The sequence below is a fragment of the Durio zibethinus genome, unplaced genomic scaffold (genome assembly GCF_047325235.1).
Source record: "Durio zibethinus cultivar Kanyao isolate XHJ-2024 unplaced genomic scaffold, ASM4732523v1 HiC_scaffold_180, whole genome shotgun sequence".
NCBI lineage: Eukaryota > Viridiplantae > Streptophyta > Magnoliopsida > Malvales > Malvaceae > Durio > Durio zibethinus.
This window is the reverse complement of record NW_028322803.1, coordinates 32,467-45,000: the sequence shown is the minus strand read 5'-3', so window position 1 is coordinate 45,000 and position 12,534 is coordinate 32,467. Positions and strand designations below refer to the sequence as shown.

Sequence of the window (12,534 nt, the reverse complement as noted above, 5' to 3'; positions counted from 1 at the left end):
ATATTGACAAAATGAATAATCATATATATAATAATATCATATAATAAGGAGTATTGATTATCGAACCGATTCGCCGGTATGTAGAAATTGATGGACAATTTATTCTATATCAAACTATAAGTATTTCATTGGTTCATAAAAATAAACATGAAATTAATCAAAGACGCAAAAAAAAAAACTATATTGACAAAATGAATAATCATATATATAATAATATCATATAATAAGGAGTATTGATTATCGAACCGATTCGCCGGTATGTAGAAATTGATGGACAATTTATTCTATATCAAACTATAAGTATTTCATTGGTTCATAAAAATAAACATGAAATTAATCAAAGACGCAAAAAAAAAAACTATATTGACAAAATGAATAATCATATATATAATAATATCATATAATAAGGAGTATTGATTATCGAACCGATTCGCCGGTATGTAGAAATTGATGGACAATTTATTCTATATCAAACTATAAGTATTTCATTGGTTCATAAAAATAAACATCAAATTAATCAAAGACGCAAAAAAAAAAAAACTATATTGACAAAATGAATAATCAGATGAGAATAATATCATATAATAATGAATAATCCAGAAAAAAAAAAAACAAAAAAAAAAAAATTAGGGGGTTTCTTATGATTTTCAAATCGTTTATACCGAGTAATCTAATATCCTTATTCATGAGGATAATCAATTCAGTCCTGTCAGTCCTTGTGGTCGGACTCTATTATGGATTTCTGACCACATTATCCCTAGGTCCCTCTTATCTCCTCCTTGTACAAACTTGGGTTATGGAACAAGGAGAAGAAGGAAACGAGAAGAGGGCAGCAGCAACAACTGGCTTTCTTATGGGACAGCTCATGCTGTTCATATCGATCTACTATGAGCCTCTGCATTTAGCATTGATTAGACCTCATCTACTAAATGTCCTAGTTCTACCGTATCTTTGGTTTTATTACTTCTGGAACAATGACAAAGACTATTTTGATTTTTTTGATTATTATGCAGGAGAGACTGCCGGAAATTCAATGCGTAATCTTAGGATTCAATGTGTATTCCTGCATAATTTAATTTTTCAATTAGTCAACCATTTCATTTTACCAAGTCCAATGTTAGCCAGATTAGTCAACATTTATATGTTTCGATACAACACCAATATGTTATTTGTAATAAGTAGTTTTGTTGGTTTTTTAATTGGTCATATTTTATTAATGAAATGGGTTGGATTGGTATTAGTCTGGATACAAAAAATTTTATTAATGAAATGGGTTGGAGTGGTATTAGCCTGGATACAAAAAAGGACTTTTCTTAGGTATTATATAGTTATTCGATCTAATAGGCATCTTATATTCGAACTTACAAAGTCTATTCCTCGAATCTTTACTCTTCTCTTTTTTATTACCTGTCTTTACTCTATAGGTAGAAAACCGTCACACATGCTGACTAAGAAACTGACAGGAATTCATCAAAGCCGAAGAAAAGGGCAGGAATTGGAGGAATTGAAGGAATTGGAGGAAAGGGAGGAAGAAACAAACATAGAAATAGAAACTATTTCCAAAGGGGGGGAGGAACAGGTATCCACCAAAGAAAATCTTTCTTATTACCCTTTTTCGAAAGAGACCGACTATAAAAATAGCCCAGTTTATGAAACTTCTTATCTGGATGGGAATCAGGAAAATTCGAAGTTAGAAATAATATCAGAAAAAAAAGAATATAAAAAATTATTATGGTTTGAAAAACCTCTTGTGACGCTTATTTTTGATTATAAACAACGGAATCGACCTTGGCGATATATAAAAAATAATCGGTTTGACAATGCTCTAAAAAATGAAATGTCACAATATTTTTTTTATACATGTCGAAGTGATGGAAAAGAAAAAATCTCTTTTACATATCCACCTAGTTTAGCAGCTTTTGGAGAAATGGTACAAAAACAAATAGATTTTTTCACACCAGAAGAATTGTTTTCTGACGAATCGTATACTGATTGGAGTTTTATCAATGAACTAAAAAGAATAAATTTAAGTAAGGAGTTTATAAAGAGAGTCGAATATTTAGATAAGGAATATTTATATAAGGAATCTTTTGATCTGGGCATACTTGAAAAAAGGACTCGATTTTCTAATTATGAAACTAATGAAGAAACTAATAATGAAACTAATAATGAAACTAATAATGAAACTAATAATGAAGAAACTACTACTGAAACTAATAATGAAACTAATAATGAAACTAATAATGAAACTAATAATGAAACTAATAATGAAACTAAAAGAAATAATGAAATTAAAAGAAATAATGAAACTAATAATGAAACTAATAATGAAACTAATAATGAAACTAAAAGAAATAATGAAACTAAAAGAAATAATGAAACTAAAAGAAATAATGAAACTAATAATGAAACTAATAATGAAACTAATAATGAAACTAAAATAAAATACTTGCCTAAAATATATGATCCTTTCTTGCAGGGACCCTACCGCGGAAGAATCAAAAAATTGTTTTCACCTTTAAGTGAAAAAACAAACACGGATCCGTTTTGGATAAATAAGATTCATGTTATACTTCTTGCTACTGATTATTACGAATTTGAACAGACAATAGATACACTCAAATCATTATCAACAGAAAAAGAACTTTCTTTATTGACAGAAACAGAAGATGAACAGACAATAGATACACTCAAATCATTATCAACAGAAAAAGAACTTTCTTTATTGACAGAAACAGAAGATGAACAGACAATAGATACACTCAAATCATTATCAACAGAAAAAGAACTTTCTTTATTGACAGAAACAGAAGATGAACAGACAATAGATACACTCAAATCATTATCAACAGAAAAAGAACTTTCTTTATTGACAGAAACAGAAGATGAACAGACAATAGATACACTCAAATCATTATCAACAGAAAAAGAACTTTCTTTATTGACAGAAACAGAAGATGAACAGACAATAGATACACTCAAATCATTATCAACAGAAAAAGAACTTTCTTTATTGACAGAAACAGAAGATGAACAGGGAAATATCGATTCCGAGGATCGAGTCAAAATTTTGAAATTTTTATGCAATATAGTTATAACTAATCCCGACAATCAAACAATTATAAAAAAATCTAATGGAATAAAAGAAATAAGTAATGGAATAAAAGAAATAAGTAAAGAAGTTCCTCGATGGTCATACAAACTACTCGACATTTTCGAACAACACCATAGAGGAGGCGAGGAACACATGATAACAGATTATGCAATTCGTTCAAGAATCTTCCGGTACGCAATAGTTTTTTCTAAGGAGGAGTTAAAGGATGATTTTTTTCTACCAAACGATATAGAAAACGACCTATCTTTGATGGAATATTCGCCAGAACCGAATTTTCGTCGAGACATAATAAAAGGTGCCGTGCGTGCCCAAAGACGTAAAATAATTAATGGGGAACTGTTTCAATCAAATGTGCATTCCCCACTTTTTTTTGACAGAGTAGACAGCCTCTTCTTCAGAGTGTTCAGATCTTTGTATTCTGATATTTCTTGGCTGATAAAACTAATATCTCGAAATTGGATATGGAAAAACAAAGAATCACAAATTTCTGATTATACAGAAAATGAGGAGGACATAAGAGAAGAAGACGAAGAGATAAGAGAAAGCATAGAAAAGATACAAGAAAGAGACAAAGAGGAAGAAAAAAGAAGAGAAAGCATAGAAGAGATACAAAAAGGAGACAAAAAAGAGAAAGAAAAAAGAAGACAAGAGTCAGAGGCAGATGACTTCCTGCTGGACGCAGCAGAATTTTGGGATATCGTCTTTTTTGGTCAAGGACCAAGGGGCATCATGTTAATAGCCCAATCGATTTTTAGAAAATATATTCTATTACCTTCATTGATAATAGCTAAAAACATTGTCCGTATATTATTATTTCAAATTCCTGAGTGGTCCACGGATTTCAAGGGTTGGAAGCGAGAAATACATGTTAAATGCACTTATAATGGTCTTCAATTCTCCACAAAAGACTTTCCAAAAAATTGGTTATCAGAAGGTATCCAGATCAAGATCCTATATCCTTTTCGCCTGAAACCTTGGCGCGGATCTAAACTGAAACCCTCTCATAAAGATCCAATGAAAAAAAAGCATAAAGATCCAATGAAAAAAAAGCATAAAGATCCAATGAAAAAAAAGAAAGTTAAAAAGAATGATTTTTGCTTTTTAACAGCTTGTGGACTGGAAAGTGACTTACCTTGCGGTCCTCCTCGAAGACGGCCTTCGTTTTTTCAGCCTATTTTTAACGAACTAGAAAAAAAAAGTGAAAAATGGAAAATTTTTAAAAAAGGAAAAAAATTGTTTCGAAAAGTCTCAGGAGAAACAAAAATTCCATTTGTAAAGGGAATAATAAAAAAACTTTCAAAAAGAAATCCAGTTTTGGAGTTGAGAGAAGAATTGGGCGAAACTAAAAAAGATTTGGGCGAAACTAAAAAAGATTCGATAATCAGTAATAAGATGATTGACGAATCATCCCTTCAAATTCAATCTATGGAGCGGACAAATTATTCATTAACAGAAAAAAAGATAAAAGATCTGACTGAGAGAACAAACACAATCAAAAATCAAATAGAAAAAATTATAAAAGACAAGAAATTAGAATCATCAAAAAAATTTTGGAAAATATTAAAAAGAAGAAATATTCGATTAATCCGTAAATTCTATTTATTTATAAAACTTTTTATTCAAAAGATATACATAGATATTTTTCTATATATCATTAAATATATCATTAATATTCCAAGACCCAATCCACAACTTTTTCTTGAATCAACAAAAAAAATGATTGATAAATTCATTTACAATAATGAAGCAAATCAAGAAAGAATTAATAAACCAAATAAAAATACAATTCATTTTATTTCAACTATAAAAAATATAAAAAACTCACTTTCGAATATTAGAAATCAAAATGCAAAAGCTTTTTGTGACTTATCCTCCCTCTCACAAGCATATGTATTTTACAAATTATCACAAACCCAAGTTATTAAATTCAAACCTATCCTTCAATATCACGGAACATCTCTTTTTCTTAAAAATGAAATAAAAGATTATTTTGAAGAACAAGGAATATCTCATTCCCAATTAAAACATCATTATGGGTTAAGACAAAAAATCTCTGGAATAAAGGAATGGAAAAACTGGTTAAGGAGTCATTATCAATACGATTATCAATACGATTTAGTTCAGAGTATATGGCTTAGATTAGTACCAGAACAATGGCGAAATAGAGTCAATCAACACTATATGGCTCAAAATAAAGATTTAACAAAATGGGATTCAGATGAAAAAGAAAGATTAATACATTACGAAAAAAAAAATGATTTTCAAGCGAATTCATTACTGAATCAAGAATATAAACTGAATCAAGAACAAAAACGGAATCAAGAACAAAAATATAAAAAAGATAATTTTAAAAAACACTATAGATATAATTTATTATCATATATATTTATTATATATCAAGATATGAGGGACTCATATACTTATGGATCACCATTACAAGTAAATAAGAGGGAAGAGATTCCTTATAATTACAACATGGATAAACGAAAATTTTTTGATATATTGGGGGATATTCCTATCCATAATTATCTAACGGGGAAAACGGGGAAAACGGGGAAATTTTCGCATAGAAAATTTTTTAATTGGAGAATTCTTAATTTTTGTCTTAGAAATAAGACCGATATTGAGTCCTGGGTCGATACCAGTACCAAGAGTAAGAAGACCAGTACCAAGAGTAAGAAAACCAGTACCAAGAGTAAGAAAAATATTAAGACTGTGATTAATAATTTTAATAATTATCAAATATCGAATCTGGAACTTTGGTTCTTCCCAGAATTTGTGCTACTATATAATGCATATAAGGTTGAACCATGGATCATACCAATAAAACTACTTCTTTTCAATTTTAATTTTAATGGAAAAAAAGAGGATCTTGTATCAGATGCAAAAAAAAAAAGAAAATTTAGATCCGTTCTCTCAAATCAAGAAAAAGATGTTGAAGAAGATTATGGTAAATCATCCAATCAAGAAAAAGGTAAATCATCCAATCAAGAAAAAGGTAAATCATACAATCAAGAAAAAGATGTTGAAGAAGATTATGGTAAATCATCCAATCAAGAAAAAGGTAAATCATCCAATCAAGAAAAAGGTAAATCATACAATCAAGAAAAAGATGTTGAAGAAGATTATGGTAAATCATACAATGAAGAAAAAGGTAAATCATACAATCAAGAAAAAGATGTTGAAGAAGATTATGGTAAATCATACAATGAAGAAAAAGGTAAATCATACAATCAAGAAAAAGATGTTGAAGAAGATTATGGTAAATCATCCAATCAAGAAAAAGGTAAATCATACAATCAAGAAAAAGATGTTGAAGAAGATTATGGTAAATCATCCAATCAAGAAAAAGGTAAATCATACAATCAAGAAAAAGGTAAATCATCCAATCAAGAAAAAGGTAAATCATCCAATCAAGAAAAAGGTAAATCAGATCAAGAAAAAGGTAAATCAGACAATCAAGAAAAAGATGTTGAAGAAGATTCTGGTAAATCAAAAAAACATAGAAAGGAAGACGAGAGCAAGAGAGAAGCTCGTTTATTCCTACAAAAGTATTTGTATTTTCAATTCGGATGGGATGCTGATTCTTTCGATGAAAAAATAATCAAAAATATCAAAGCATATTCTTTCATTCTTGGCCTGATAAATATGAATGAAACTTTTCTATACTCTGTTAGAAGAGGAGGAACGAATCTGGATATTTTGATGGATTCGGCGGATAAGTTACTTTTAACTTATCAATACCTACTCAAAAAAGGAGTATTGATTATCGAACCAATTCGCCGGTATGTAGAAATTGATGGACAATTTATTCTATATCAAACTATAAGTATTTCATTGGTTCATAAAAATAAACATGAAATTAATCAAAGACGCAAAAAAAAAAAAAGACGCAAAAAAAAAAACTATATTGAAAAAAATAATTTTGATGAATCCATTGCAAGACATCAAAAAATGACTGAAAATAAAGACAAAAATCATTATGATTTGTTTATTCCTGAAAATATTTTATCCCCTAACCACCGGAGAGAATTGCGAATTCGAATTTCTTTCAATTCAAGGGATAAAAATGGTATGCATAGAAATCCAGTATTTTTAAATAATGTAAAAAACTGTGGTCAAGTTTTGAATAAAAACAAACATCTTGATAGTGATAAAAAGAAACTAATTAAATTAAAGTTCTTTCTTTGGCCCAATTATCGATTAGAAGATTTAGCTTGTATGAATCGCTATTGGTTTAATAGTAATAATGGCAGTCGTTTCAGTATGGTAAGGATACATATGTATCCGCGTTTGAAAATTCGTCAATGGTACATTTTTCCATATATTATGATTGAAAACCGGATTGATTAATTTTATTTGAAAAAATTATAAAGTTCATAACGAACTTAAAATCATTGTGCATATTAAAATGAATGGTATTATTATTATTACTGATCAGTAAAATTCACATTCAAAAAAAGGGGGAGAGAGAAATTTTTGTTTTATGGTAAAAAATTCATTCATCTCAGTTATTTTTCAAGAAAAAAAAGAAGAAAACAAGGGGTCCGTTGAATTTCAAATAGTCAGTTTCACCAATAAGATACGAAGACTTACTTCACATTTGGAATTGCACAAAAAAGACTATTTATCTCAGAGAGGTCTACGTAAAATTCTAGGAAAACGTCAACGGCTTCTGTCTTATTTATCAAAGAAAAATAACATACGTTATAAAGAATTAATTAGTGAGTTGGATATTCGGGAATCAAAAAATCGTTAATTTGATTGAATTAGTCGATTTATTATATTTTTCATTTTGATGTACTTCTTTTCGTTTTCAACAATTCATGTAAGAATGAATCGAGGAAAAACTTATGAATCTATCAGCTACAGAAAAAGACCTTATGATAGTCAATATGGGACCTCACCACCCATCAATGCACGGTGTTCTTCGTCTCATCGTTACTCTAGATGGTGAAGATGTTGTTGACTGTGAACCAATATTAGGTTATTTACACAGAGGAATGGAAAAAATTGCGGAAAACCGAACAATTATACAATATTTGCCTTATGTAACACGTTGGGATTATTTAGCCACTATGTTCACGGAAGCAATAACCGTAAATGGACCAGAACAATTGGGCAATATTCAAGTCCCTAAAAGAGCCAGCTATATCAGAGTAATTATGTTGGAGTTGAGTCGTATAGCTTCTCATCTATTATGGCTTGGACCTTTTATGGCCGATATTGGTGCACAGACCCCCTTTTTCTATATTTTCAGAGAAAGAGAATTAGTATATGATCTATTCGAAGCTGCCACCGGTATGAGAATGATGCATAATTATTTTCGTATCGGAGGAGTAGCGGCCGATCTACCCTATGGCTGGATAGATAAATGTTTGGATTTCTGTGATTATTTTTTAACAGGAATTGTTGAATATCAAAAACTTATTACGCGAAATCCTATTTTTTTAGAACGAGTTGAAGGGGTAGGGGTTATTGGTGGAGAAGAAGCAATAAATTGGGGTCTATCCGGCCCAATGCTACGAGCCTCTGGAATCAAATGGGATCTTCGTAAAGTTGATCATTATGAGTGTTACGACGAATTTGATTGGGAAATCCAGTGGCAAAAAGAAGGAGATTCATTAGCTCGTTATTTAGTCCGAATCAGTGAAATGACGGAATCCATAAAAATAATTCAACAGGCCCTGGAAGGAATTCCGGGGGGTCCCTATGAGAATTTAGAAATCCGATGTTTTGATCGAGAAAGGGATCCAGAATGGAATGATTTTGAATATCGATTCATTAGTAAAAAACCTTCTCCTACATTTGAATTACCGAGACAAGAACTTTATGCGAGAATGGAAGCCCCAAAGGGAGAATTAGGAATTTTTCTGATAGGAGATCAAAGTGGTTTTCCTTGGAGATGGAAAATTCGCCCGCCGGGTTTTATCAATTTGCAAATTCTTCCTCAGTTAGTTAAAAGAATGAAATTGGCTGATATTATGACGATACTAGGTAGCATAGATATCATTATGGGAGAAGTTGATCGTTGAAATGATAATTTATACAACAGAAGTAGAAGATATCAATTCCTTTTACAGATTGGAATCCTTAAAAGAGGTCTATGGGATCATATGGATGTTTGTCCCTATTTTGACTCTTGTATTGGGAATCACAATAGGTGTACTAGTAATTGTATGGTTAGAAAGAGAAATATCTGCAGGAATACAACAACGTATTGGGCCTGAATACGCCGGCCCTTTGGGAATTCTTCAAGCTCTAGCAGATGGAACAAAACTGCTTTTCAAAGAGAATATTCTTCCATCTAGAGGAAATACTCGTTTATTCCGTATTGGACCGTCTATAGCAGTCATATCCATTTTACTAAGTTTTTCAGTAATTCCTTTTAGCTCTCGCCTTATTTTAGCCGATCTCAATATCGGTATTTTTTTATGGATTGCCATTTCAAGTATTGCTCCTGTTGGACTTCTTATGTCAGGATACGGATCAAATAATAAATATTCCTTTTTAGGTGGTCTGCGAGCTGCTGCTCAATCGATTAGTTATGAAATACCATTAACTCTATGTGTTTTATCAATATCTCTACGTGCGATTCGTTGAAATATAAACTTTTCTTTTCCCTATTCCTTTCGTTCTATAAAATAAGCTGAATGGATTGAATAGATATCTTCGTTATTTTATTATCCTTCAGGTTGATAAACTAAATTAGATAGTTATATATGAGTGAAAGAAAGCAGCTTATAAATTCGCAGTAAATTAAACAAAAAAAAATTTAATCTCATTTCCTATGTACAAGAGTTAAGTGGAAGAAAACATAAGTGGAAGAAGTCTTTACCCCAAGACGGGTTGATTAGTCAATCTAGCTTGAAGCGGGCTCAAAAGATCAACCGTATAGAGTTTTGGCTATCCTTTGTATAGATTCCCATACATGTATTGCCAAACCAAACGGGGGATTGAACAAAAAAATGAGTGGATGGTTAGGAACACCAAAATACACAAAGGATTAGTAATGGAGATTATGTAAATTATATAAAAAGGATATTTCTGGATAACATAAAAAGAATACTAATTGGGGCTTTAAATTAGTAGAAATGAGTAGGCAGTACTACCCACGATTCCGGTCCAGAGTATGCTCCTATCCACCGATTAAAGTAATGACTATCAGGAACGAAATAATCCTTTACTATTTTTTAGTTTAAGCCCCCATTCGTAATTTTCTCAGATCAGAAAGAAGAATAGGAACGAAAAAGAAAGAATAAAAAATAAATATTTTTTTTTTTTTTATTCTTTCTTTCATATATATAGAGAGATATAATCTGTGTCATGATTTATGAGCTAATGTAATATTTAATTTTTTTCGTAATCGAAAACAATGGGTTGAAATATCTATTGATATTTCTACAAGAAGTATTTTATTGAAGGCTTAAGTTATTACTCAACAAATAAAAATTGAAATTAGTAACGGGCGAGATCAATTCAGAAGCACTTTTTTTATTCTTCATAATATAGCAGACAGAATTCCATTGGTATAATTTTGGACCTTCCAATCCATTTTTTCTCTATCTATTCTACAACCATACGAAGAGAAATAATACTGATTCGGTCCTTAAATTTATTTGTGACCCACGAGGAGCCGTATGAGTTGAAAACCTCATGTACGGTTTTGGACTAGCGATGGGAACAGTGATGTTATCATCGACTATAATTATCTAACAGCTCAAGTACAGTTGATATAGTTGAGGCGCAATCAAAATATGGGGTTTGGGGATGGAATTTGTGGCGTCAGCCAATAGGGTTTATCGTTTTTCTAATTTCTTCTCTAGCAGAATGTGAGAGATTACCTTTTGATTTACCAGAAGCCGAGGAAGAATTAGTAGCAGGGTATCAAACCGAATATTCGGGTATCAAATTTGGTTTATTTTATGTTGCTTCCTATCTAAATCTATTACTTTCTTCCTTATTTGTAACAGTTCTTTACTTGGGGGGTTGGAATATTTCCATTCCGTACGTATTCGTCCCTGAGCTATTTGAAATAAATAAAATGAATGGAATCTTTGGAACGACAATTGGTATCTTTATTACATTAGCTAAAACTTATTTGTTTTTGTTTATTTCTATCGCAACAAGATGGACTTTACCTAGGTTAAGAATGGACCAATTATTAAATCTTGGATGGAAATTTCTTTTACCCATTTCTCTCGGTAATCTATTATTAACAACTTCTTTCCAACTTCTTTCACTGTAAAGAAAAAAAGAATACGAGATTCATGACTTGGTTCAAACAAGAGAAAGAAACAAACATAAAATTATTCATAGATATTCACGATATGTTCCCTATGGTAACTGGGTTCATGAATTATGGCCACCAAACAGTCCGAGCAGCAAGGTACATTGGTCAAGGTTTCATGATTACCTTATCCCACGCAAATCGTTTACCTGTAACTATTCAATACCCTTATGAAAAATTAATCGCATCAGAGCGTTTCCGTGGGCGAATCCATTTTGAATTTGATAAATGCATTGCTTGTGAAGTATGTGTTCGTGTATGCCCTATAGATCTGCCTGTTGTTGATTGGAAATTTGAAACGGATATTAGAAAAAAACGATTGCTTAATTACAGTATTGATTTCGGAATTTGTATATTTTGTGGTAACTGCGTTGAGTATTGTCCAACAAATTGTTTATCAATGACTGAAGAATATGAACTTTCTACTTACGACCGTCACGAATTGAATTATAATCAAATTGCTTTGGGCCGTTTACCAATGTCAGTAATTGACGATTATACAATTCGAACAATTTTGAATTCGCCTCAAAGAAAAACTGAGTAAGTAAACCTCCTATTCTATTAAAGAGAAATTTCCAATTCTTTTAAGGTTCCGTTTTGGTTTAAGTTAAAAGAATATTTGGTTTGACTTAAAAGAATGAGGCCTTTACTCTTTGTTTGGTCAATAAATAAAAATTCAATTACAAATTAACTGGTTGATAAGAATTTCGAATTCATTTTTCTTGAAAATCTATTAATATATTCGTAATTATTTCGAAATATATAGTTTCAAAAAACAAAATACCCTTTCGAACCGAACAAAAAAAAAGAATTAAAAACGAAACAATAATTGTACTTAGATCAATTCACACCTAATAGATTAGGATTTTATTCAATTAGGAACGTATCATAAAAAAAAAATTCCTGGTCGGGTCAATAAGATCATGAAAAGCATTTCGATTTATTTATCTCTTATTTTACATATAATGGATTTGCCTGGACCAATACACGATTTTCTTTTAGTTTTTCTGGGATCGGGTCTTATATTAGGGGGCCTGGGAGTGGTATTACTTACCAATCCAATTTTTTCTGCCTTTTCATTGGGATTGGTTCTTGTTTGTATATCCTTATTCTATATTCTCTCAAATTC

At 30.8% G+C, this 12,534-nt stretch overlaps 1 protein-coding gene across 1 annotated transcript; it reads left to right on the top strand.

The window, feature by feature from the left end:
* The first annotated feature begins 7,772 nt into the window (after positions 1-7,772).
* LOC149509406 (NAD(P)H-quinone oxidoreductase subunit H, chloroplastic) lies at positions 7,773-12,201 on the top strand. The gene is made up of 2 exons (XM_089757731.1): positions 7,773-9,704; positions 10,825-12,201. The coding sequence occupies exon 1, from the start codon at positions 7,969-7,971 to the stop codon at positions 9,148-9,150; it is 1,182 nt and encodes a 393-aa protein (XP_089613857.1). The 5' UTR covers positions 7,773-7,968; the 3' UTR covers positions 9,151-9,704; positions 10,825-12,201.
* Positions 12,202-12,534: the final 333 nt, after the last annotated feature.